Below are 27,748 nucleotides of genomic sequence, written 5' to 3' on the forward strand. Positions count from 1 at the left end.
TATGGGGGGAAAAAAGAGGAACAAATGTAATAATCTGAACAATAAAGATTTAATAATTAAAAAAAAAAAAGCAAAACAAGAATAGACTCATAGAAACAGAGACCAAAGGAATAGTTACCAGAAGGGATAGCTGAGAGGATAGATGAAAAGTGGAAGGGGAATACACTAAAAATATTGTGATAAGATTACATGGTGACAGATGATTAGAATTAGTGAGGTGATCACACTGTAAAGTATAAAAATGTTGAATCACTATATTGTACACCTGAAACTAATATAACCAATATAAGACTGTGTACCAACTACACTTAAATAAAAACTAATTTAAAAATCTATATATGTAAAAGCCAAGCGACCGGAACAACTGGTTGTTGTGACGCACACTGTGGCAGCCAACTGGCCTGATCGGGGCCTCGATCGTTCCTCCCAACCTCCTGCGGCTCCTCCCTGGCTGACCCGGCCCCCAATTGCCCCCCCCAACACCCTGATCGGGGGTAGGGCCAGCTGACCTCCCACGGCCTCACCCTGACTGGCCCTGCCCCGGATCAGCCCACCACCCCAATTGGGGGTGGGGCCAGCAGCCAACCTCCTGCAGCCCCTCCCCTCATCCAGCCCAGTCCTGATTGGCCCCACTGGGGTGGGCCGGCTGGACCTCACCCGTGCACAAATTCCTGCACTGGACCTCTAGTAAAGTATAAAGAAGAAAATTTTAAGGCAGTATCACAAACAAAAATAGATGGTGGAACATAAAAGATACTCCCTTTAAAATTAGAAAGACAGTCCTAACCGGTTTGGCTCAGTGGATAGAGCATCGGCCTGCGGACTCAAGGGTCCCAGGTTTGATTCCGGTCAAGGGCATGTACCTTGGTTGCGGGCAGATACCCAGTAGGGAGTGTGCAGGAGGCGGCTGATCAATGTTTCTCTCTCATCGATGTTTCTAACTCTCTATCCCTCTCCCTTCCTCTCTGTAAAAAATCAATAAAATATATTTTTTTAAAAATGAGAAAGACAATTATCTCTAGTAACACTTTCTAATTAATTCTAGGATTTTAGTTGTCAATTCCTTGGCTAAAGTTTCCCTTCTCATTTACTGATCAACTGGAGTTTGTCTTCTAGTTGTTTCAAGAAAGGCTTATATAAAATAGATCTGAAGCCTAGGCTGAAATGGCTCAGTTAGTTGGATGTTGTCCTGTGCACCAAAAGGTTGTTGGTTCAATTCCAGGTCAGGGCATATACATGGGTTGTGGTTTGATCCCTTGTTGGGGAGTGAATGGAAAGCAAATGATCGATGCTTCTCTGTGACAATGATGTTTCTTTTTCTCTCTCCCTTCCTCTCTCTAAGCATGTCGTGAGGATTAAAAAAAGAAAAAAATGTATGAAACCATGAATGTTCAAAACTACTCATCAATAGTCATTATACCCAAAGGAGAGCTTGGCAGGACAAAACAAAAACAAAAACAAAAATCCTTAGCTCACACTTTTCCTTGAGTATTTTGCATGTGGTTCATTGGTTTTCTGGTGTTGTTTCTGTTCTGCCACCAACCTGCTTTTCTTTTTTCTTTTTAAATATATTTTATTGATTTTTTACAGAGAGGAAGGGAAAGGGATAGAGAGTTAGAAACATCGATGAGAGAGAAACATCGATCATCTGTCTCTTGCACACCTCCTACTGGGGATGTGCCTGCAACCAAGGTACATGCCCTTGACCGGAATCGAACCTGGGACCCCTCAGTCCACAGGCTGACGTTCTATCCACTGAACCAAACCGGTTAGGGCTCAACCTGCTTTTCTTTCCCTTTTGATATAATCTTTAGAAAATAACACCTCACCTAAAGATATGTTTTTATTGATTTTAGAGAGGGAGAGAGGGAGAGAGGGAAGGAGAGGGGGGAGAGGTAGAGAGAGAGAGAGGGAGAGAAACATCAACTAGTTGCCTCCCCTACTCACCCCAAAAACCCACAACCTAGGTATGTGTCCTGACCTGGAATCAAATCGGCAACCTTTTGGTATATGAGAAGATGCTCCAACCAGCTGAACCACCTGGCCAGGACAATATGATCTATTGCCAGCCCAACATTTTTTACCAGAATGTATCTCAGTGCTGGGCCACTTTTCCTTGGAACATGATGCACACTTTCATTAGGCAGATTCAAATATATGTTTATTTATTTAAGGAAAAAATACCTTCAATTACACATTGTTTTGTTGCATGGTTTTGCTTTTCTTCTTTGGGGGCTCCAGTTTTACATATTTTGGAACTCTTTTGCTGTCTTCTATATCATTACCTCATTATTTACTTTTAAAAAATATACGTTTTATTTCTCATGGTAGTTTTTTTTTTCATTTTCAAACTGTGACAAAATATACCTAAGATTTCATTTCTACCTTGGTGTTCTTTGCAATGGTGCCCTGTCTCCCATGTGTATCTCATTTATTCTTTGTCTCTGGAAAGGTTTAATCTTTTTCTTCCATTTCTTTTCTGTTTTGCCAGTTCCCATTTCACATCCTCTACTATCTGACTCTTTCTTCCTCAAATTCTTATATTTCTGCTTTGTATCTTTTCACATAAGTTTTATGGTCATTAATTAATTAAAATGTTTGTTAACCCTCACCCAAGGATATATTTTTTTCCATTGATTTTTAGAGAATGGAAGGGGGAGAGGGAGAGAGAAGGAAGAAGGAAGAGAGAGAGAGAAAAAAAGAAACACTGATGTGAGAGAGACACATCAGTTGGTTGCCTCCCACATGCACTCTGACCAGGGCCCGAGGTCAAACCTGCAACCCACGTATGTGCTCCTGATGGGGAATTAAACCCAAGACCCTTCAATGGGAGGGCCAATGCTCTAACTACTGAGCCACATTGGCCAGAACTAGAATATTCATTTTTAACACAACTTTATTGACATATAATTAATATAGCATGCAATTCACCCATTTAAAGTGTACAATTCCATGACTTTTAGCATATGCAGAGTTGTGCAACCTACTTTATCACCACTAAAATTTTTAGAATACTTTCATTACCTCCAAAAGAAACCCTGTACCCCTTAACCATCCTCCTCACCCCTCATTGTTCCCTACCCCCAGGCCTAGGCCATTACTAATTTACTTTCCATCTCTCTAGCCTTGCCTATACTACACCATTTCATAAAAAAGTAATCATACAATATGTGGTCTTTGTGACTGTCTTAGGTTCATTCATTTGTAGCATGTACTTCATTCCTTTTTATGGCCAAATATTTTATTTCATGGATATATCACATTTTTAATCCAATCATCAACTAATGAACATTTGGGTCATTTCTACTTTGGGGTTATTATGAATAACTGTGCTAGGAACATTCGTGTACAGGTTTTTGTGTGGGCATTGTTTTTATTTCTCTTGGGTATATATCTAGGAGAACTGCTAAATCATATGGTACATGTTTATGCATTTGAGGAAATACTAAACTATTCTCCAAAGTGGCTGTACCACTTTACATTCCCACCAGCTATACATGGGAAGTTCTAATTTCTCCACATCGTTGCTGACACTTATCTTTCTGATTACAACCATCCTAGTAGGTATGGAAGTGATGTATTCATTTATTTATTTTTAAATGTATATTGGAATTTTAGGTTACATTTTTCACCTACTTGAAGAGGTGAAAAGATCTTTTTCATAAGATCCAGACAGTAAATATTCTAGGATTGTGAGTCAGACAGTCTCTGTAACAAATAGTCATCTCTGCTGGTGAAGCATAATAGGGGAGACCACACATGATCTACTTTATGGCAATTTTTCCCCCCATCATTTGTAGAAAATTGTGGTTCCCCAATTTTCTACCTTAACCTTTTTTTGTGTATGATATATTTGTATCAATTAACTATTGCTTAGTAACAAACCACCCAAAATTCAGTGGCATAATCACAATCATTTACTGTTACATTTCTACAGTATTGGCTAAATTAGGCTTGTAGAGAGAGGAACTGTACACTTTATATCCCTCATCTACCAATAAGCTAGCAGGGGCATACTTTCCTCATGGAAATTGCAGAGGTACAGAGAACAAGTGGAAATACCCAAGTACTGTTAAGGCATATTAGACCTGAAACTGACATGCTGTCACCTCTACCTGATATTGACCAAAGCAAATCACATAGCCCAGTAGTCGACAAACTGCAGCTGACGAGCCACATGCGGCTCTGTGGCCCCTCAAGTGTGGCTCTTCCACAAAATACCACGTGCGGGTGCGCATGTACAGTGCGATTTAAACTTCGTGGGCCGTGTGCAGAAGTCGGTATTTTGTGGAAGAGTCACACTCAAGGGGCCAAAGAGCTGCATGTGGCTCGCGAGCCGCAGTTTGCCGACCACTGACATAGCCAAACCCAAAATAAAGAGGAAGGGAAAGATACCCTTAGTGGGAGGAACTGCAGAGTCATGACAAGAATACAAGTAAAAGCCTGGGGTCCATAACTAATAAAAAATGGCTGGTGTCGCACAGTGGTTGAGCATCGATCCATGAACCAGGAGGTCACGGTTTGATTTCTCGTCAGGGCATATGCCAGGGCTGCAGTTTCAATTCCCACAAGGGGGGGTATGCAGGAGGCAGCTGGTCAATGATTCTATCTCATTATTTTCTATCTCTCTATCCCACACCTTTCCTCTTTGAAATCAATAAAAATATATTAAAAAGAAAATGGTGATAGTTGTATGAACTGGTGTATATACTAAAAAAAAAAACAATCCAATAAATTGTACACTTTTAAGTGGTGAATTTTGGCAGGTGAATGATACCTTTAATAAAAACATGTTAAAAGAACAAAAACCAACAATGAAATGCAATCTACCACAGGATCATATAAATATTGGACATATTTTTGTTATTCTTATGTACATGAGATGACCCTGGACTATTGGCAGAAGGCTCGGGCTGTAGGGAAAACAGCAGTTTTCAGGTTTCTTAGCGTAATAATTTCCTCCTCTGTTTCTGCTTCCAAGGATTGTATCCTATATAATAAAAGGCTAATGTGCAAATCAACTAAATGGCAGAACAGGTCGCTATGATGCACACCGACCACCAGGGGACAGATGCTCAATGCAGGAACTGCCCCCTTGTGGTCAGTGCACTTCCACAGAGGGAGCGCCCCTCAAGCAGAAGCCCTGAGTACAGCGGCAGTGATGGAAGCCTCTCCCGCCTCCACGGCAGCGCTAAGGATGTCCAACTGACGGCTTAGGCCCATTCCCTGTGGGCCTAAGCCATCAGTCGGACATCCCCTGAGGGCTCCCGGACTGTGAGAGGGTGCAGGCTGGGCTGAGGGAACCTCCCAAATGCACGAATTTCGTGCACTGGGCCTCTAGTTTTTAAATATGGTGCCTCTGTTGCCACTCCTCTTCTAATTTGCAAGTGAAATCTGGCTCAGGAGGGACTTTACTTCCAGCTTTGGTTTCCTTTTAAAGACCACTGTCATTAAGAGAACTTATCCTTGCTTCAAAGGGCATATACTCACTTCTAAGTGTACTTTGCTAGCATGTTCTAAGAACTCTGGGCTGCCCAGGCACTTCCCAATTCCTCCCTTTCTGTTTTCCTTAATGGATACTATACAGCTGTTCAGTCTTAGGCCAGTATATAGCAATTCTCTCTTAGTCCTTATCTGGGACTGAAGGGTTGCTGGAGATTTCTAAGCCATGCCTCCTCTGCACAACTCTTATCTTTCTCATAGAACTGTTGGAACTTCCTATCATGGCTTTCTGATGGCACTTACAGATAATTTAGAATTTACAGGGTTCTTTTTCTCCTCAATTTGTTCAAAATGCAGTATGAGAGCTGCCCTCCTCCCATTGTTCTTTTCATAAGTAGAAAGATTAGGAACTAATCTGGTCTTTTTCCTTTTGGAAGTGTACATTCAGTTTGGTGGTTTTGTTTAGTTCTCCTGTTTTCTTATCCAGGGCACCAGATAAACAGTCTCTTTCAATGTAGAAACTCATATTCTTCAGTTCTGGGATACAGAAAAATTTCTTTCTACTGTATTAGATGAAGGACCTCATTGACTGGTCTTCTAATTTTCTTATGTTCTCACTCGTTTTTTCTAATTCTTGTGGCTGTTCTATTTTTGGGGAGAGCTTTTCAGGTTCATTATCCAACCTTGTATTAAAATTTTTTTTAAAATTTCTGCTGTTAGCCTTATTTTTGCATATAGTAGGTGCTTAATAATTGTTTATGGAATGCAGTTCAACTGGATTGATTTGCTTTTAGGGGCACATCTATATACATTCATGCTTGCTGGTTTAAATCTAGGCATATTAGCCCTTCATGTGTTTCTCCCTTTTCTATCTTAAAGAAAAAAAAAAAAGATAAAGCAAACATTTATTTCCTATCCTTAAGAATTTAAAACTTAAGGATATAAATTGGTGCCTCCTTTTTGGAGGGCATGTAGTGTCATAAAGCAGCATGTAAAATGTACTGAGGTTGTAAACCAGTAAACTTAACCCTAACAATTTATCCTAAGGAAGTAATTATACATTTCAGAGAAAGATGTATGTACAAAGAAGTTCATCTCAGTATTGCAGATAATATTGAAAATTTGCAAACAATCTTAAATGTTCATGGGTAGGTAACTGGTTCATTAAAGAATGGTATGCCCATCTAGTGTGGCCATTAAAATGATGATTCCACTCTATTCTTATTCATGAGGAAAACATCTATTGCATATTGTTAAGTGATAGAAACAGATTATACATGTGTTTGCTATTTTTATCAAATTTTATACATAGGTCACTATATGTATATATAAATAGACATCTGGGAGAAATTTCATCAAAAATTTAAAATGTTTATTTCTCCATGATGGATGATTTTTAATTTCCTCTTGTATTTTTTCATATTATTTACATTTTTCTGGAGTACATATTGAAATTATTTTAAAAAAACAATAAAATGATTTCCCTAGTTTCAAAAAAAAAACTCTGCTGTTACAGACCTTTTTTCTGTTTTCTGAATAATTTATCTCTTTTAAAAATAGAACTTCGCCCTAACCGGTTTGGCTCAGCGGATAGAGCGTCGGCCTGCGGACTCAAGGGTCCCAGGTTCGATTCCGGTCAAGGGCATGTACCTGGGTTGCGGGCACATCCCCAGAAGGGGGCGTGCAAGAGGCAGCTGAATCGATGTTTCTCTCTCATCGATGTTTCTAACTCTCTATCCCTCTCCCTAACTCTCAGTGAAAAATCAATAAAATATATTTAAAAAGAAATAGAACTTCATCTTCTTTCATGGATGTTGTACCATCTCTTTTCTCTCTAGATACTATAGTTTTATTTTGTTGAAGTTTTGTTCTTTTACCTGCAATGAATCTATTTCTACCAAGTTCCCTTTATTTCCTACTTGTCTTTTTTCTAAAAACATTTTTATTGATTTCAGAGAGGAAGGGAGAGGGATAGATAGAAACATCCACGACAAGAGAAAATCATGGATCGGCTGCCTCCTGCACGGCCCCTACTGGGGATGGAGCCCACAACCCGGGCATGTGCCCTGACCGGGAATTGAACCGTGACCTCCTGGTTCATAGGTTGACACTCAACCACTGAGCCACGCTGGCCAGGCTTTACTACTTGTCTTTTATGTTGACTTCAAATGGCTAGTGATCCTTAGATGTTCATTTCTGTTTAGGTTGTAGGTACTTCAAACTGGCTGAAAGTTTCATGCACGAAGAGTGCTTCTTGACCAGCAGCCCTCATTCCTGATGGTGATGCAGATATTTAATCAAGTGAACTCCAAAAGTCCTTATCTGTTAAATATTTTGCCATAATTTCTCTGGAAAAAAATCCTTTAATACTTTGATTAGGAGGAAGCATAAGCTATTAATTCTGGAAGCCACACAGAAAAAGGAAGATCTGACTTCAGTTCAGTATGTAGACTTTAACTTCATCCTCATTTTCATTTAGGTGCTTCACGCCTACCCCAGCTGTCTAGAGCCTGCCTATTTAATGTCTCCTGAGTGTAAACCTTCAGTCTTCTGTCAGGGTAGAAGAGTGGTAGTTGTGTGGAGAGGAGAAGGGGATCTAGGGCATCAAAATGATAAAAATCACCATCAACCCTTCTATTTCCGCTCCACCATGTGTTGCTGCCATGAGAAGTACTTTGTACATCCAAATCCTGAGCCTTTTCCAGATTCTGTGGTGGGAAACAGCTTGCATCTTGTTGGCTTCTCTCTCTTCAGCCTTCTCCAATCCACTAAGTCATTTACTATGTCACATCTTCTTTCCCGTTTCCCAAATATTGATTTCACCTATCTTTTCCTCTCTCATTCTCCTCATCTTTCAGGATTTGTATCTTTATTCTTTTATTAGAATCTTAGTGGGATTTCCAGAGGGGATGTACAACTGAACACATTAAACTAGAAGTGACTAATGAATCTAAGTTTTAATTTCTTTGTTCAAAAAATGTGGAATATACCACCTACTATGGCAGCTACTATTACCATTATTTTTTATTTTTACTTTTATAAATATCTCATTTTATTTACTTGTGTATTTACAGACACAATTACACATTAAATCTTCAAGAAATACTTGATTAACTTAAAAAATAATTAGCTTTTAGTGTATACATACTCAATAACTATTTACTAAAATACATAAGAAGTACAACCTAAAGTAGATTTTCAATGATAGCCTCTCAAAGTACCTTCTTTACTTTCAGAGTACTTATCTAGTAACTAGAGGCCCGATGCACAAAATTCGTGCACGAGGGTGTGGGGGAGGTGTCCTTCAGCCCAGCCTGCACCCTCTCCAATCTGGGACATCCCTCTCACAATCCAGGACTGCTGGCTCCCAACTGCTCACCTGCCTGCCTGCCTGATTGCCCCTAACTGCTTCTGCCTGCCAGCCTGATCACCCCCTAACCACTCCCCTGCCAGCCTGATTGACACCTAACTGTTCCCCCGCTGGCCTGGTCGCCCCCAACTGTCCTCCCCTGCAGGACTGGTCGCCCCCCCAATAGCCCTCCTCTGCGGGCCTGGTCGCCCACAACTGCCCTCCCCTGAAGGCCTGGTCGCCCACAACTGCCCTCTCCTGAAGGCCTGGTCGCCCACAACTGCCCTCTGCTGCAGGCCTGATCACCCCCAACTGCCCTCCCTTGCAGGCCTGGTCCCTCCCAACTGCCCTCCCTTGCCGGCCATCTTGTGTCCACATGGGGGCGGCCATCTTGTGTGTTGGAGTGATGGTCAATTTGCATATCACCCTTTTATTATATAGGACTATATATTTACTAGAGGCCCAGTGCATGAATTTGTGCACGGTTGGGGTCCCTCACTCAGTCTGGATCAGGGCCAGCCGGCCGGGGGAGCACACTGACCACCTGGGGGAAGCTCCTGTGTTAAGCTTCTGCCCCCTGGTGGCCAGTGCGCACCATAGCGACCAGTCGGCCGGTCATAATGGTCGCTTAGGCTTTTATATATATAGATGACTTCATTAATACCTTTTTTTCTAATAAATCAAGCTCTATGAGGGCAGAAACCATGTCTATTTTGTTTACCTCTAATTACCCAGCATCTAGTCCAATGCCTGGCACATAGGTGTTTAGTAAGTGTGTATTTTGTAAGTGAATGAAAGCATAATATTTATGCTACTTAATCTGTTCCAAAACTAAAAGGAATAAAGCTTCTCAATTCTTTATTACAAAGCAGTCAAATGTTAATACTAAAATCTGACAAAGAAAGCACAGAAAGGAAACTACAGGCCCATCTCTTAGGAATCCGATATAATAAAAGGGTAATATGCGAATCAACCGGTTCTATGACATGCACTGACCACCAGGAGGCAGACGCTCAGTGCAGGAGCTGCCCTATGGTGGTCAGTGCGCTCCCACAGGGAGAGCGCCACAAACCAGGTTGACGGCTGGCGAATGCAGCAGCGGGTGGCGGGAGCCTCTCCTGCCTCTGCGGCAGCTCTAAGGATGTCCGACTTTGGCTTAGGCCTGCTCCCCGGACATCCCCCAAGGGCTCCCTGACTGCTAAAGAGCACAGGCTGGGCTGAAGGTGCACAAATGTCGTGCACCGGGCCTCTAGTATTGATACTAAAATATATGTACAGCAAAGAAAATCCATCAAGATATTAATAACTGAAATCAATTAGGGTTTGTTCTGGAAATGTAAGAACTGATTCAATAAATAGGAAAACCATAAACTAACCACACTAATAGGTCAAAGTAAAAAAAAAAAAATCACAGATGAGCTGCTGGGATAAGGGATGAATTAAGAAAGCCACATGTCAGACCTTCAAAATAAAGTTACTACATAATTCTTTCCCAACAGAAGCCTTATAATATGTAAATTTTTGTTGCTGTACAGTATTTTTTCATTTATGATTTTTGCCATACTTAATCTTAAAAACAAAATTAAGATGTTCCCAAATAAAAGCTGTTCATTTAATAACATAGAAAAATGTCTTACCATAAATTGATTAGGGGAAAGAAAAGCAGATTACAAAAGAGAAGTATGTGTGTATGTAGTCTTAAAGAGCATGGACCACAATTTAAACAATGGTCATCTTCTGCATAATACCTGTCAAAATCTGATATTTTTCTTGGTTTATTATCCTCCCACCATTTGATTATTAGCTTCACGAATAAGGGAATTTGTCCTTTTCCAGTGCTCAGAATAGTGCCTAATACACAATAAAGTTTCAATAAACATTTATGGAATGAATGAATCTATTTGTTTTCCTGATCACTTCATTTCTCTACTTAAAACCCTTCCGTGGCTTCTTGTTGCTCTCAGATACAATGCACACTCTTGCCATAACCATGTAAAATCTGGCCCCTGCTAATATCCTACACTCACCTTAATCCACCTTCCCAAGTTACTTCTAGCTACACTAATCTTTCAGATTCAAGCTCTTTCCTCTCTTCAGGCCTTTGCACTGGTTGTTATTTCTGAAGAGAATGCTCTTTCTCCCATTTTGCCCATGGCCTAGCTCCCTCTCTTCCTTTAGTGTAATCTGGAAGTTATCCCGTTAGATAAACCTCTGAACACCCCATCTACTAGTAAACTAGGTGTTTTCTTTAAAGCACTCATTATTACCACAATTGTTTTATCAATTTACTTTTCTGGGATCTATCTTCCCCAAAAAGTAAATGTACGGTCCATAGAGGTAAATACTCTTTATCTTATTCACCAAAGTCCCCCTTGTCCAGCAGAGCCCCTAGCACCACAGTAGATATTCAATACTCTACTCGGGTTGTCTCTGGGTGGGTACAGATAATTTTTTTAACACTTTTACAACTGTATGTACTATTACCTGAAATGTTACATTCGTATAAATACAATCTGGGGGCAGTAAAGCTATTTTCATTTTGGAAAACAAGATCTCTCATAGTCCTAAGTAGCAACAAGTTAGTTTATTAAATGACAACAAAGTAGAGAAGACAAAATGGAAATAGCAATTCTCATAAGCCAAAACAATAATAAAGAGACCTATAAAACAAAGTGTCCCCATTAAAAAACAGAAACTACAAAAGAAAGAACTCATGTACATGGATGACAGTGTGGCGATTGTGGGAATAAGGGGGGTGGGTGGAGGTGAAAGAGGGTATACAGGGGGGATAAACGGTGATGGAAAAATAATAAAATAAATAAAAAGCAGAAAATACTATAGAATGAGAAATGTATGATATTCATAAAAATTTTTAAATGTTTGTCATATACAAAAGTTTTACTGTTTTCTAATATCAAGATAATCATGCAGAGAAGGAATAAAATCTAAGATATACCTGGTTGTTATCTGCAGTGCAAAGCCCATTTGGAGTCAGTTTTATATTTCAAAAGATGACCCAAAATATAACAAATATACACACACAGAAACGCTGTAAGAAGTGATGCCATCTCTCTAGCAGTTCTGCAAGGGTTTCCCCACTACCATACTCACAGAATCCAATAAGGAGTTAGGAACAAAGGCACTCAGTAAACCTTCAAGTACCATACAACCGTGTGTGGCATGTGTCATCACCTCTCTCATGTCGATGGCCCCACCAAAGTCACTCCCTAAAGCCCCCTATAGGTACGGCATTTTAGCCTGTTCCTTCTCTGTCTCCTCGGTACCCAGCGCTTTGGTAGGCAGCTCTGACAGGCAGCTCGCCACCATTTAGGCGCCCCAGGCAGCAGAGGAGAGCCAGAGCTGGGGGTAGGGGCCCGCCAGCCCTCCTCACCTCATGGTGAGTGGGGGAGGGGGCTGTTCCGATGCTCCACCGGACCTGCCGCCAGTGAAGTCCAGTGAGGTGGCCAGCCGCGGGACCAGGCTGCCACGGGGCGGCACGGGATGGCGCCTTTTAAAACTCAACGAGGGCGGCCAACCGCGAGCTGGCGAAAGACCTCGGTAGGGGCGTCTTGGGGAGCTGCAGTGTGGTCTGAGTGCAGGCAAGCAAGCATAGTGCCTCTGGTCCTTTGTTTTTGAGGTCCTCCAATACTCAAAGGTGGACGTTATTTTATAATGACCTCTCCAAGCTTCACTTTCCTAGAGGGTCTTGTCCGCAGGCACCCACTAACAAGGTCAGTGTTAATCCCAGACCGAATCTGAAATCCATGTCTTTTCACTACAGTGACCCGCTATTATTCTAACTCATTGCCTCCATTAAAGTTTTACATTATCTTCTAGTAAACTCACAGCTACGGTCATGGGGCTTTGTTGTACAATTTACAAAAATAAAAGGCCTGTTGAATATCCCCAAGAGATGCTAGTGCCACCAGCACATGGGGTTGTGGTGGGGATGCTAGTCTTTCCCACTAAGCAATGCGGCCTTAATAAAACTCACCAAAAATAAAATTGAATGGGGAGGAAAGAATTAAGTATTTGGCCTGATCTAAGGACATCTTTACTATTAACTCATGTTTTAACCAAGTAACTCAAACATCAACATGCATTTGCTAGACAGCATCTGCATTTGCTAGAGATATTTAGTATATCCAATGGTGCCTCTTTTAGAAAAAATGTTTTTTGGAATTATATCTACTGTGTAAAATAAGTTATAGTTATAAGTAATATGACTTTTTCATTTAACTGTGGGTTACTTTTGTATTTAATATTGTTTTGAATATTGTTTTAACATTCTAAAATCCAATCCAACTGCAGCAAGTATTTTTGCATATCAAACACATACTTATAATCTTTTATCTACATTGTATAAAAAGTCACCAGTTTCTTTGGAAACCACACTTTTCCATGTAAAAACCTTTCATTAGAATCACTTCAAAGTTTACATAGTGACATTTTTAGACATTTTTATATATAAAGTAACTGACCTTTGTTCTGGCTCCCCATTTTAAACTTGGCTTATTAATTTGTGCTTTAGCATTAAACTATCAGTCTGCAATGAAATGGCTGCATTAATGAATTTATTACCAAGATATTAAGAAGTTTTTCCCTCTTACAAGAAAATTTAAGAACAAATTTCTCTCACAATTACATTTTAAGACCTGCTTTGAATTCTTTTAATTATTACATCTGACAAAAGAGAAAGTGATACCTAATCCATGCCACAAGGAAGCTTTTTGTTTTTGAAATTGCAACACCCCTAGATACACTCCATCTCAAACGCCCTGTACACAGAATAGTCCTGTTCACTAAAGGTGGCTCACAAAGAAGCAGAAGATAACCACAGGGTGAAGCAGGTATTTGGACTGGTGAAGCCAGGACTCAAGAATTGGGGTCTTAAATATTCTTTCTCCTAATGAGGGAGCAAGTGTACCCAAAAGTAATAAACAGTCTATTTCACCATGTCTTCACACAGAATATTAGCTAGGGATTTAGTTATTCAATTAAGTATTATTAAAATATTAAGCGAAAACAGAAAGTATGCCCCAGACACCTATCTTATAATGAAAGTAGTAATTTAAAAAAAAGGGACAAATTTAAAAACAAAAAATCCCAACTGAGTTAATCAATAAAAACAGAAGCTGGTTCTTTTGAAATATACTAGATAATCTTTTAGCAAATATAATCAAGAAAAAATTTAAATATCAGGAACAAAAAGAAGGATATTACTACAAATATAGGGAAAAGACTTCTAAAATTAGCATACACTATTTATACTAGTAAATTTAAAAATGTAAGAATATAATTTATCAACACTGGTCTAAATGGAAGAAACATTGGAATAAACAAATTATGAGGAAAAAACGATTAGTCATAGTCCTACCCCTTCTCCCAAAAGACAATTCCCAGAGTTTTATATTTTGGTTTTTGTTTGTTTTTTGATAGAGAGGAAACATCAACTGGTTGCCTCCCATACCCACCCAGACCCAAACCAAATTGCAACATAAGCATGTGCTCTGACTAGGAATCGAACATGCAACCTTTTGGTGTATGGGACAATGCTCCAATCAACTGAGCAACAACACCCAGGGCAAGTCACCAGTTTTATTATCAAGTTTTACTTTTCACTTATCAGATTATCAAAAATCCATAAGTTTGGTAATGCATTCTTTTGGGGAAGCTGTGGAAAACAAAGTCAAAAGCAAAGCAAAAGACCAGCAGAAAAATATATACTATGTTATTTAGCAAAGATTTATTTATACATTAAGATAGAATATAAAAATGGAAATTCACAATTCAGGAATTATGAATAGCCAATAAATACATTTCAAAGCACCTCCAATGTATAGATTTAAGAAGCCAAATAATCACAAGCAAGGTAAGTACTACAGCAAAACAGCAGAAAACTAAAGACAAAGAGAAAAAAGCAGCCAGAGAAAAAGGTAGAGAGACTGATACCTGACCTTTCAATAGCAATAATGAAAACCGAAAGACAGAGGAATGAGATCTTCAATGAATAATAGAGAAAGCAGTAAAAATGTGGGAAATGTACTTAAGCACTGACTGTAAAACACAATAACAATTCTAATCAGGTCTCCCTCTGCTAAGAATATTTTTAAAAATCCTATATAATAAAAGCATAATATGCAAATTGACCAAATGGTGGAATGACCAGTTGGTGGGGGGCGGGGCTGGTGAGCAGTCAGCGCCAGGCCAGCCAAGGTGCTTGCCAGCAGGCAGAGGGAGGGGACGGCAATGGGGGGCGGTATTGGACAGCGGTGACCAGCTGCGGCAGAGGGGCAATGGAGGGGGGGGCAGGGCCAGCCGCCTGGTTGTTTCCCATAGAGGGAGGCCAGACTGTGGCTTAGGCCTGCTCCAGGAGCACAAATTTTTGTGCACAGGGCCTCTAGTTTAAATATATGATAGTAACACATAGTCATGAAGGGTTGAATGAAGTTCAACTTCTAAGATTCTTATATTGTCTTAGAGGACGGTAAAGATATCGGCTAATTTTAGATTCTGAGTAAGTCAAAGATGCATATTTCTAGGATAACTATAAAAAGAAAAAAAGTACACTTTCCAAACTAGTATAAGACAAATACAGAATGATAAACGATATTAAATCAATATTTAAAAATAACAAAAAGGAGAGAAAATAAATATAGAACACCCAGGACAAATAGCACAAAATAGGAGCTATTGTAGTAAATGTAAATAGGTTATATGTCCCAGCTAAAATTGTTTTAAAATTGCATTAAAAAATTCCCACAGATGCTCTTTAAGAGTGAATATGAGGCTAAAGCTCTCTCAGAATACAGTAATCCCTAGATTTTGCATGCCTCAATTTAACAGACTTCAAATTTAATGGTGTAGTTTGTATCTTATGTGAATAATTACTGTTAATTTAAAAATGCTTTTAACCAAGATTTGCTTATAAATAAATAGGGTTTTTTTGTTATTATTTCATTGTTATTTTTAACAAATTTTGGTAAATAGGCCATACTTGGAAAAAAACCACTGTAATAAGTTCACTGACATAACTAAATATTACATATCTACAACTACAGTCTACATAAATGTAAATCCAAGAGTTTCCACTTGTAAGCAATGTTCAGTGAAAGATTAGCAAATGATCAGCACTTGATCACACTGCATCTCAGGAAATAATTGTGTCTGCTGTCTCACTGTGTGACTTTCTGCAGCAGTTTTTTAAAATTGATTTCAGAGAGGGAGAGGAACAGAAACATCAATGATCAGAGAAAATCACTGATTGCCTACTTACTGCATGCCCTCCACGTGACCTCCTGGTTCATAGGTCAACACTCAACCACTGAGCCAGCCAGGCATCTGCAGCAGTTTTAACTCCTGCTGGCCTGGTGTTCCAATGTGTGCTAAACCACACCCCAGCTATGTGCATTTGTTTATTCTCAATGACGGTGAATGCACATATTTAACTAGACACACACAGCATAAATGTAAAATTACAGAATACATATAGAAAACTTTTTGGTGAAATTAAGCTTTTCCACATACTTAATTTTAATTACATAAACTCGTCTACATCTAATTTGTCAATTTTTTACCATATGCATTCAGAAAAACTACTTTATTATGTAACTAGAGGCCTGATTCACAAAGATTCGTGCAAGAATAGGCCTTCCTTCCCCTGGCTGCCAGCACCGCCTTTGCTCTGGCCGGAGCTGCCTTTCCGCCTTCCCATGCTGCCCAGAGGCCCGAAGTGGCTGGGGTGGTGCAGAACGCCTGTGTTGTCCTGCCCCCGGCGGCTCAGCGCCTGCATATGCAAATTAACCCACCGGTTTTTGTTGGGTTAATTTGCATATTCACTCCTGGTTGACTGGTGGGCATCACGAAGGTACAGTCAATTTGCATCTTTCTCTTTTATTACTGTAGATAGACTTTTGGCTTTAATGGACACCCCTTGCCCAAATTAGTCCGTTATATCGAAGTTTTACTGTATTTTAAGTTTCAAGTTTTTACAGAAGTTATATTAACTTTTATGCTTCCTTGCTAATAAATACTAGGGTAAAAGCCTCTTCATGGCAACAAATAAAAGGGAATTTGATTAGTTATCTAGTGCAGTGTCCAATGCCTTGTACATACCAAGCCTCCAGTAAGGCAGTTTGTAGAGTCACAGTGTCAGAACTGAAAGGAGCCTTAGAAAGAGGCTTTAGTATATGTGTTTTATTTTTTTAAATATATTAACACACACAAAAAAATTTGATAGAGATAATCACAAAGCCAAAAAAAAAAAATTCAATGAGAAGATAATCCTAACTGATAAGCTACAGGCAAGATGAATTATCAGAAAGGGGGGAGGGAAAACCGGAACAAAAATATGCAATATTAGAAATAAAAAAGGAGATATAATTACACATGCTTCAGACATTGATAGTAAGAGGGCACTTTTAACAACTCTGTGCCAATAAATACTAAAAATTTAGACAACATGGACAGAGTCCTAGAAAAATCTAACTTACGACGACTGACAAAATTAAAAAAAAAAAAAGCCTTAACCAGTTTGGCTCAGTGGATAGAGTGTCGGCCTGCGCACTCAAGGGTCCCTCCCAGGTTCGATTCTGGTCAGGGCATGTACCTTGGTTGCGGGCACATACCCAGTAGGGAGTGTGCAGGAGGCAGCTGATTGATGTTTCCCTCCCATTGATGTTTCTAACTTTCTATCCCTCTCCCTTCCTCTCTGTAAAAAAAAAAAAAAATCAATAAAATATATTTAAAATAAAAAAAATGAGTCATCCTGTAACCATTAAAGACATTACATCATCACTAGTCAAAATCATCTGCTAGCAAAACTTCAGACCTAAATGGATTCAATGGTAATTTCTACCACAACTGATTATCTACAAGAGAAAAAGTTCAATTATATTTATATTCCAAACTACACACAAGTAACAATTCCAATAATTCCAATTATACAGACATGAAATAAAAAAATTTTTAAATCCAGAACTTCTCATAAAAAAAAAACCACCATAGAGAAAAGATATTTGCAACCAACTTCATATATAACAATTCCAATAATTCCAATTAACAGACATGAAATAAAAAAATTTTTAAATCCAGAACTTCTCATAAAAAAAAAACCACCATAGAGAAAAGATATTTGCAACCAACTTCATATACTTTAACCAAAACAATATGCTGCAACAGATTGAATGCAGAAGCAGAAGAGACTAGTTATTAAAGATATTTTCAAAAATGTAAAACAAAGCCACTCTTGTCACTAATATTTTTTGTTTTGGAAAATAGTTATTTTACATTAAAATGTTATTTATGTTAAGGTGTAATGGATTTATTTTTATTATTGGTGTAAATATACCAAAAGATGCTAGATTCACTTAAAACTGGCTAGTTTTAATGTCTAATATGATATAATCCACAGAAACAACAGGTCTTTGGGGTCCTCAATAGTTTTTAAAAGTGTAAAGGAGGCCTGAGCCCAAAAGTTTCTGAATTACTGAACTATGGGCACATGTTTAATGTTTAACAAAAGTAATTTACAGAATATACAGTATGGTTCTATTTAAATAAACTTGAAAAACAGATAAAAGTAAACAATACAATATAACTATAAAGGAAGGCAATGGAGTAATTAACACAAAATTCAGAATGACCATGGTGATGGGGCAGAGAATACTTTGCTTCTAGGGAGAGGCACATGCTAAAGGCTTCTAAGGTACTTGCAGTGTTCTATTAATCTGAGTACACATATAATTGTATATTTCACAACAAAAATTGTAATATAAGAAACAAGGAGACATACCTATTCTCTTAGAAGGAAAAACTCAAAGGATGTCTCTTCTCAAATTAATCTATGAATTCAATGCAATTCAATATCCCAACAAGATTTTCTATAGAACTTGAAAAGATGATTCTAAATTTCATCTGGAAGAAATATGCAAAAGAAGCGCCCAAAACTTTTTTCAAAATTAAGTATCAAAATACGTTATAAAGTTAGAATAATTAAAACTGTGGTAACAGATATATAGGTCAAAGAAGAGTTCAGAATCCCCTCGCCCCCCCCAAATAAACAAGCAAAGGATATGACCTGGCCAAAAATGTTTAACTTTCTTGTTACCCAAGGAAGATAAAAATTAAAATTAAATTAAATTTAATTTAATTAAAATATTATTTTCAATTACTAGAAAATTAGTAAGATATTAAAGAAATAAAGTTACCATCCAGTACTGACTAGCAGAAAGATAAAAACACACCTTTTGAGCGAATATAAAAGCTACAATCATTTGAGGGCTAGTTAACAGTATTATTATCCAGCATTCTCATAGGGAATCAATTCTACAGAAATATTATCATGAGCATATAAAGCATTGTTTATAATAGCAAAAAAGACAATCACTGCAGCATCGTTATGAAGAAAAAACTTGAAAATAACAAACAGTTCATAAAGGGATGAAAGATTGATTTGATAGATGCCATATCTACTTAATTATACTAGATAGATATCATACCGCATTTATTTATCAAATGGCTATGTCTTAAGCAAGTCTTTAGGTAATGCAGATTTTAATTCATTTAAGCAACCATGTTTGGATTACAGGAGATGCTCATAATACAGCTTTTAAAGAGAACTGGTAATATCCGCCCAGCCATTGTGGAACCATGAACCAAGAGGTCAGGGTTTCAATCCCAGTCAGGGCACATGCCCGAGCTGAGGGCTCGATCCCCAGTAGGGGGCGTGCAGGAGGTGGCCCATGGATGATTCTCTCATCATTGATGTTTCTCTCTCTCCCTTCCTCTCTGAAATCAATAAAAATATTTTTTTGTTTTTTAAAGAGAGAACCTGGTAACGTTTGGGCAAATGTCCTGAAAACACTGCTCTTTGTCTTTCTAAAGTAATTGTGTACAGTCACTTTTTTATTTTTCTTTAGTCTGGGTTACTTACTTATGTACTGAACATACTGTATAGTGCTATCTAGTTCCAGAAGGCAGTTTTTCAATACAATAGTATTCTTACACTATCAAGGAGTACCTGCTTTGTTATAAACCTCCTGAGTAGGCTTACTGCCAATCTCAGATCCTGTAATATTAAATATCATATACACACCCTTTTTTCAGGAAAACATTGTGGGCCCTCAGATCACTAATATAACTACAATAACACCATAAACTTGTACAACACCTAAGTTTTACTTTACAGGGATAATAAAGAAGGGTCAGGGAGGTATATTTAAATTTTTGGATTTCAGACAAACGGTGATTACATTAAACCTGAGTATCTTCTTCAAATTTTGAGGTTAATCTTCAAAATGCGGCTTGGTGCCACTCTCAGACAAACAGCTGGGTTGCATGTACTAACCAACCTACTATTAAGACGCTACTTCGGTTGTTTGCTAAATAACCCTCCCCATGGACAGACGTCTTCCTTTTACACCTACTTTAAAAAAGAAAGGTCACACACTGCCATGAAGTCTCCACAGAAAGCACGTGTGGTTCGGGGTTTATAGAGAACCTTTCGAAAATGACTTAACAGCCAGTCCAAACCAAATAAGCAAAGCTTTAACTGTTTATTATAATGCCCATAAAGATGAAACTGTCCTCTAACAAGCAACTCAGAGGAAATGCTTATACCGTTCCAGACTTTCTGCCTCAAAAAGGGGAAAGGTAAATTCTGAAACACCATCTATACCAACTTGTAAAATGCTGACTTCCTAGAAACAAATTAGGATGATACTGAGAATGGCCGCAAGTGGTAAAAAGGGGGAGACATTTAAAAAGCAGCGAAGCAAAAACGACTCTGAAAACTCCATCCCCTCCTACCCCACTCACCCTAGAGCAGGGCAAAGAGGCAAGAGTGCGTTAGTCATTAATCATTCACAAAAAGCATGCAAATACAATTTAAAATTTTTAAATTGCAATAGCTAAGCCACAAACGCCCAAGCAACTGCGCCATGCACCATAGCCAGGTGTCTACGAAGGTCCACAAAGCGTCCACACGGGGGGAGTTTTACCTGTCCTTTGTGCTGCCGCCGCTGCCGAGATTCTGGGATTCTTCTTCAATGTCTTCCCCATGCTTGTATATGTTTTTTCCGCTCCTCACACTCGCGCTTCCTTTCTCTCGATCCCTCCCAGCCACATGTGACATATATTTTTCGGACCTTGTTAATAAGCCGCTTTCTTTGTCTCCTTCCCGGCAAGGGAGTCTTTGAGTCTCCTTTCAGCGGGATTCCCCTCCTCCCGGAGAGCCAATGGCCCCTCGACTCCCGGGTTAGCTCAAGCTCGTCAGAGGCGCGCAGGACCCTCCACGTCGCAGCCCGTCTCTCTATCCGCCCTCGTGCTTCAGGAGGACGGCCCTGGCCTTGCAGGGCGGGCCCGATGCGCAGGCGGGTGGGACGCGGCCCGGCGTCCAGGCTCGGAGCCCGCCTGCGCTAGTCAGCTAAGCGTCGCCCCTCCCTCAGAGGATCCCAGAAAGGAACCGACCCCCGAGACGCCTCGCGACCTGAGGGAACAAGTCGACTCTCGGTGACGGCGCCGGGCACCGGAAGTAAAACCTCACGGCCTCAGGAAGGGGGGCGGGGGAAGAGAAAGTGAAAATTGAACTGCGGCGTACTTACTGAAGGTGGAAGCCAATCACTGAGAGGAGAAGACGCGCAGGCGCAGGCTGAGACTGACGTCCACGCGGCGCTCGCTTTTCGCCTCTGCGCAGGCGCAGTGATGCAGAGCGCTCCGGGATTGGACTACGGCGCGCACAGCGTGCGGGCGGGTTTTCTCGCGGGGCTTGAGCGTCGTCCCTCGCGGAGGAGCCCCTGTGACGGGCTGAGGGAGTCCCTTTTCCTAAGGTGTGGTCTTTGCCTCTCCTTCGTTGCTCCCTGAAGCTGACCCTGTGAGGCTTGTTTTATCTTGCTCGAAAGTGCCATTTACGAAATCTAGTCCTTATAATTTAATAAATGTTAAATCTATGTAATATTTGTTTACGTGGTTGTTGCTTAGGAAAACACCTCTAGAAGTTTATAATCTGCAGAGAGCCAAAGGGACTACAAATAGAACTCATTCTACACGTGACACCATGAAACAGGTCCTGTGCCACATGTTGGGTATAGAAATATTCATTAAATGGCATCTCTTCCTGTTTACTGTGGCCAGGTGCTTAATTAGGCATACACAACAAAAACAGAATTTCATTGCACAAGGCTGCTGTGAAACCAAGCTGGCAATGTTGAAGGATGGGGTTGGAGGCTGGAGGCACAGATACAAGACCTCACTGAAAAGGACATTTCATGTCAAACTTCAATGATAAAAACAGACCAAACTAGGCCTTGGAAGATGTGGAGGAAGAGCTTTTCAAGCAAAAGGACAAAAGCGCAAAGTCCCTAGAAGTGAAATTGTGTTCAGGAACTGAAGAAGGTTGCCTGTAGAAGCAGAGAATAAGATAGATATTGTGAAATACACAAAACCAAAATATACAATTCTGTGCCTTATCACTTATGAAACCACCAACCTGGTCAAGAAATAGGACATTGCCAAAACCCCAGACACGCTCTCTTGTGCCACCTCCCAATTAATACCCAACTCCTTTCCCTATCACCAAACCAAACCACGACTCTAACTTCCATGGTAATGTCTTCCTTAACTTTTTTATTTTTTTAATATATTTGTATTGATTACAGAAAGGAAGAGAGAGAGAGAGAGAGAGAGAGAGAGAGAGAGGAGAGACATTAATGATGAGAATCACTGATTGGCTGCCTCCTGCACGCCCCCTACTGGGGATAGAGCCCCAAACCCAGGCATGTGCCCTGTGGGAATCAAATGGTGACCTCCTGGTTCCTAAGTCCATGCTCAACCACTGAGCCACACAGGCTGGGCTATTCCTTACCTTTCTTAATCGGTTTTGTGGACCCTGAGAAAGAAGGTACCTACTGGTCCCTGAGAAGGACTTTCTGGTAAATTAACCAGGCTTACATTTTTTAAAAAGCAAAAATATTTAAAAAGCTTAACAGCCTTTTTCACATGGGGCCTCTCATGCAAACTGCACTTCAGGGAGAAGCTTGCACTGAACCACCTGCCTGCACTGTGTTTCTGCCATCTGAGCCAACCCTTATATAGGAGTTCCTGGAATCCTATTTCAATCAACAGCACTGAGGCTTTCTCCATCCAATAGGAGCTTTGTAGCTATATGTCTATCAGCTTCTTCATCCACAGTTAGAGTGGCTCTATTCTGACCAAAATCGTGACAGGAAGGGGAGCAGGGGGGAGAGAAAGTGAAAGTGTACCAATCAAACTGTGAAGATTTGGAGTGCTCATTTGCATAAGGACAGATCAATCAAGGACTAGGAGTAGAAACTTCTGTCTGTAAGTCAGCTTCTCTCTGGCTCTGGGGAAGCACTTTCTCTTTCCAATGAAGACTGTTTCCCTGGCTGAGCTGAAACACTGAACATCTTTGTCCGAGTAGAGGGACTCAGACCAGGGAGGAGCAGAACAGAGCTATCTAGCTGGAGAGAGGCCTGGTCCCAGGGCTGCCTCACAGCTGTGCTGTGCAAAATTTAGTTGTTTTGCACTGAATCAAGTTTCCTTCTTCATCGCACCCCAAATTGGGGATTCCTGTTGGGGTTGAACGGGCACCAATGAGCATCTATTGACAGTTTTCTGCATAATTGTATATCCCTAAACTTTATCAGTTAGTGGTTTCAAATTTATGTAAATTGAATGATTTCGTGCTTGATTTCTTTGGGGTAAATTCTGAGACTCATAATTTTGTGTGTACTTATTTTTTCATTTTCATTAGTATACAGGTTATCTCTCACTTGCAAATAGTTTGCATTGTGTCACTTCACTTTTATAAAAGACATTAGTACCTGTTTTCACTTAAAAAAAAAGCCATTAGTGTACTAATGTAGCAGGGTGAAATATCATGATGTTTTGGAAAGTGGGGGATTCTCTTTACTTCTCACCATTTCGGCTTATGAAAGGTTCCATAAGGAACACTTTACTCTTTCAGTGGGGGAAATCTCTAAATGTAAGTGTGGATATAGCACATTTTCTTTATCCTTTCTACTGTTGATAGGCATTGGGTTATTTCCAGTTTTTGGCAATTATGAACAATGTTGCTTGAACATTCTTATTCATATATCTTAGTACACACATGCATCATTTCTGTTGGGTGTATGGCATGTTGATATACTGGACATGATAACTTGGATTTTTATTTCAACAAATATTTCTTTTCTTCCCCCTTCCACGGTTGGCCAGACTTCTCTACCCCATTGATTTGCTTTTGGCCATGTAAATTTTTTGACGGATAGAATATGAGCAGACATGATATGAACAGGAGTCTTAAGGGTCCATGTATAGTTTGATTTGGCTCTTGAGTTCAGATGATGCACATGAGAAGACCATGTATCATGTGCCATTCCCCTCCAGTGTGGGCTCTCAGAACAAACATATTTGGAGCAAATGGGAATGCAATCCCATTTATATTAGCAGAATTTTAGCCAAAGATTAATGAGTATGAGAATTAATGCTGTTGCATTAGCAGAATTTTAGATAGCCAAAGATTAATGAGTATGAGAATTAATGCTGTTGTCATAAGCCACTAAGTTTGGGGTAATTTATTATGCAGAATTATTGTGGCAATAAAGAAAGCATATGTTACACTTTAATAGATAATGCCAAACTTTTTGCAAATTGGTTTTACCAAGTTACTTTTCCACAAGCAATGTATGACAATTCTAATTCCTCTATATGTTTGCCAACACTTTTTTATTTTAGCTATTCTGGGGACTGTTATGGTTTGAATTTGCATTGCTTCCAACTTTTTTCTGTTTTAAATATGTTTTGCTTATTCTCTTTTAAATGTCTGTATAAATTTTAGATTAAGCTTATAATTTCTACCTAAAAAACAACAACTGCTAGGATTCTGTTTGGGATTTATTTAAATATATAGTTCAATTTGAGAAGAATTAATATCTTAATATTCTATCTTCAAATTCATGAATATGATCTCTCTAGATCTTTAAAAATTTATCTGAGCAATGTTTTTAGTTTTCAGTGTATAGGTCTTGCACACATTATCTTTTTGTCTTGGTGATATTTAAAAGTTTTAATTTACAATGGTTTGTTGCTAGTATATAGAAATAAAATTGACTTTTCCATTTTAACCTTATATCCTGCAACTTGCTAAACTCACATATTAGATCTCATAGCTATTTCTGTATTTTTTTCTTTAATCCTCAATGGATATTTTTTCCATTGACTTCTAGAAAAAGTGGAAGGGAAGAAGGAGGAGGAGGAAGAAGAGGAGGAGGAGGAGGAGAAAGAAACATCGATTGGTTGCCTCCCACACGCACCTCTACCAGGGCTGGGGAACCTGCAATTGAGGTACATGCACTTGACCTGAAATTAAACCTGTGACCCTTCCTTCTGCAGGCCCAACGCTCTAACTACTGAGTCAAACTGGCCAGGGCTGTATTCTTTTTTTCTAAGACAAACATGTTGATTGCAAATAAAAATACTTTTTTGTTGTTTCAAATCCTATGTGTGTGCACTGGACACTCCTGCAATGGTGCACATGGATCACATATCTGCAGTGCTGGATGTGAATTACTCTCCCACTGGGAAAGAGGTTGTGTCCGCTAGTTTTGATAAATCTATTCCTGTGGACAAAAGTAGAAGTGGGGAAATATAACAAAGAGATACAACATGTTATCTATGTAAAATGGACTGCTGACAGCCAGTACATTGTATGTGGGTCTGATGAAATGAATAGTCATCTATGGAGAGCGAATGCTTCTGAAAAATATGGTATGCTTACATCACGAGAACAGGTAGCCAAAGATTATAACTAGAAATCGAAGAAGAAATTTCAACATCATCCTCATATAAAATGTATTGCTCGTCACTGACATCTACCAAAAATCCACCTACAGCCAGATTCAAGAACAGCGCATCATGAAAGAAGCTCATTGACAAAGGAAGTGAATGGTATCAAAGAGCAAGACTGGATCTGTGTCAATCATGTCAGAGAAGAAGAAGCAGCTCATAGTAGCAGTTATGAAATAATATTTGGTATTCCTACCAATACTGATGTGTAATTATTTGTTACATTTTGATTTGCAAACTTTACAAATAAAAATATAGTTAATTCTTGAACAACTGGCCAGAGCCACTTAAATGCCACATTTTAAAAAATAAACATACAGTTGGCCCTTCATATTCCCAGGTTGTGCAACCATGGATTTAGCCAAACTTGGACCATAACAGTATTTTCTATCCAAGGTTGGGAATCCGTGAATGCGGAGGGCCAACTGAAGTTATAGGTGGTTTTTTTTTTTTAAGTTTCTTTTAAAATTGAATTTAGAGAGAGAGGAAGAGAGAGAGAGAGAGATCAACTGAAGTTATAGGTGGGTGTTTTGTTTTTTTTAAAAGTTTCTTTTAAAATTGAATTTAGGGAGAGAGGGAGAGAGAGAGAGAGAGAGAGAGAGAGAGAGAGAGATTGGTGTGAGAGAGAAATATCAGTTGGTTGCCTCCCATATGCATCTTACTTGGAATGGAACCTGAAACCTGGGTATGGGCTCTGACTGGAAATTGAACCGGCAACCTTTTGGTGCACAGAGGACACTCAACCAACTGAGCTACATGGGCCAGGGGTATATGTAGATTTTTGATTGCTCAGGGGGTGGGTGCCCCTAATTCCCAAGTTGTTCAAGGGCCAGCTTGTAGTATAATGAGCAGTTATACTAGTGTAGAGCTTTATTATTGCTCATTTTAGCTTCCCTGAAAAATTATCTTTAAAAGGTGGCCTGGTTGATAAGACTATCCAACATTATATCCTTCATCTGCTTCCTTATTTCATTGAAGAATACAGAGTATTTAAAATTAACTTATTTTTTTCTTGTTAGAAATTGCAAATATACTTTCTGATCTATTATTGTAAACACTACACATATAAATTTACATTTAAGACCAACCTCTCTTGTGTTACCTTTAATATTACTTTGGTTAATTTATTGCAATGATTCTTTCTAAGATTTCACATAACATGTAGAAGAATTATGTCAGTACATTTTTCAATGGAATTTATTTTCTGTGTTTTATATTTGGCTTTTTGATAATTTAAAGATGATTAGTCTGCATTTATGTAACTTTTATAAATGACTAGAGGCCCGGTGCATGAAGATTGGTGCACTGGGTGGGGGGGGGGAGGGCTCAGCCCGGCCTGCCCCCTCTCAAAGTCCAGGAGCCCTCAGGGGATGTCCTACTGACAGCTTAGGCCCGATCCCCATGGGGAGCGGGCCTAAGCTGCAGTCTGGCCACCCTCTGCGGAAGGTGACCAGGCTGATCAGGAGAAGGCGCTGCCCCCATCACCCTGCTGCTGCTTCCACTGCTGGCCACGGCCACGGTGGCTGCAAGGCCTGAGCCCTGGGCCTCGCAGCCACTGGAGCTGATGGCTTCCTGAGCCCCGGGCCTCGCAACCCATGAGCCCATGGCTGCCATGAGCCCCTGGCCTTGCAGCCGGCCTCGCAAATGAGCCCATGGCTGCCATGAGCCCCAGGCCTTGCAGCCACCGGGGCTCATGGATGCTTGAGCCCTGGTCCTCGCAGCCACCAGGGCTCACGGCTGCCTGAGCCCACGGTTGCTGTGAGTCCCGGGCCTTGCAGCTGCTGTGGCTTTATCCGGATGGATGTCCAGATGGACATCTGGAAGACATCCACCCTAATTAGCATATTACCCTTTTATTAGTATAGATAATAATTATAACATCATCAAGTCACCATATTAAAACATCTTTTTTTTTCTCAGCTAAACAAAAAAAAAGAAAAGAAAAGAAGAAGTAATACTATTTCTAGCTTCAGATTATATGATATGGTATATAGAAAATCCTGGAGAATCCCATAAAAACCTACTAGATGTACTAAAAGTTCAGCAAGGTTGCAGTATACAAGATAAATATACAGAAATCAATTGCACTTGTCT

The 27,748-nt window shown here is 39.7% G+C and overlaps 1 protein-coding gene across 2 annotated transcripts in view; it reads right to left on the reverse strand.

Annotated features, from left to right (window-relative positions):
• FAM208B (family with sequence similarity 208, member B) overlaps nucleotides 1–21,698 on the reverse strand; it is a 99,823-nt gene extending 78,125 nt beyond the window's left edge. Inside the window, exon 1 of one of the 2 annotated variants that reach the window (XM_005869506.2) lies at nucleotides 20,791–21,698. In XM_005869506.2, coding sequence (XP_005869568.1) covers nucleotides 20,791–20,924 — 134 coding nt within the window. In that variant the 5' untranslated portion in view covers nucleotides 20,925–21,698. Of the gene's footprint in view, nucleotides 1–1,476; nucleotides 1,559–20,790 lie in introns of those variants that run through there. The other variant, XM_014542293.1, reaches the window with a different exon arrangement.
• Nucleotides 21,699–27,748: the final 6,050 nt, after the last annotated feature.

The sequence above is a fragment of the Myotis brandtii genome, unplaced genomic scaffold (genome assembly GCF_000412655.1).
Source record: "Myotis brandtii unplaced genomic scaffold, ASM41265v1 scaffold297, whole genome shotgun sequence".
NCBI lineage: Eukaryota > Metazoa > Chordata > Mammalia > Chiroptera > Vespertilionidae > Myotis > Myotis brandtii.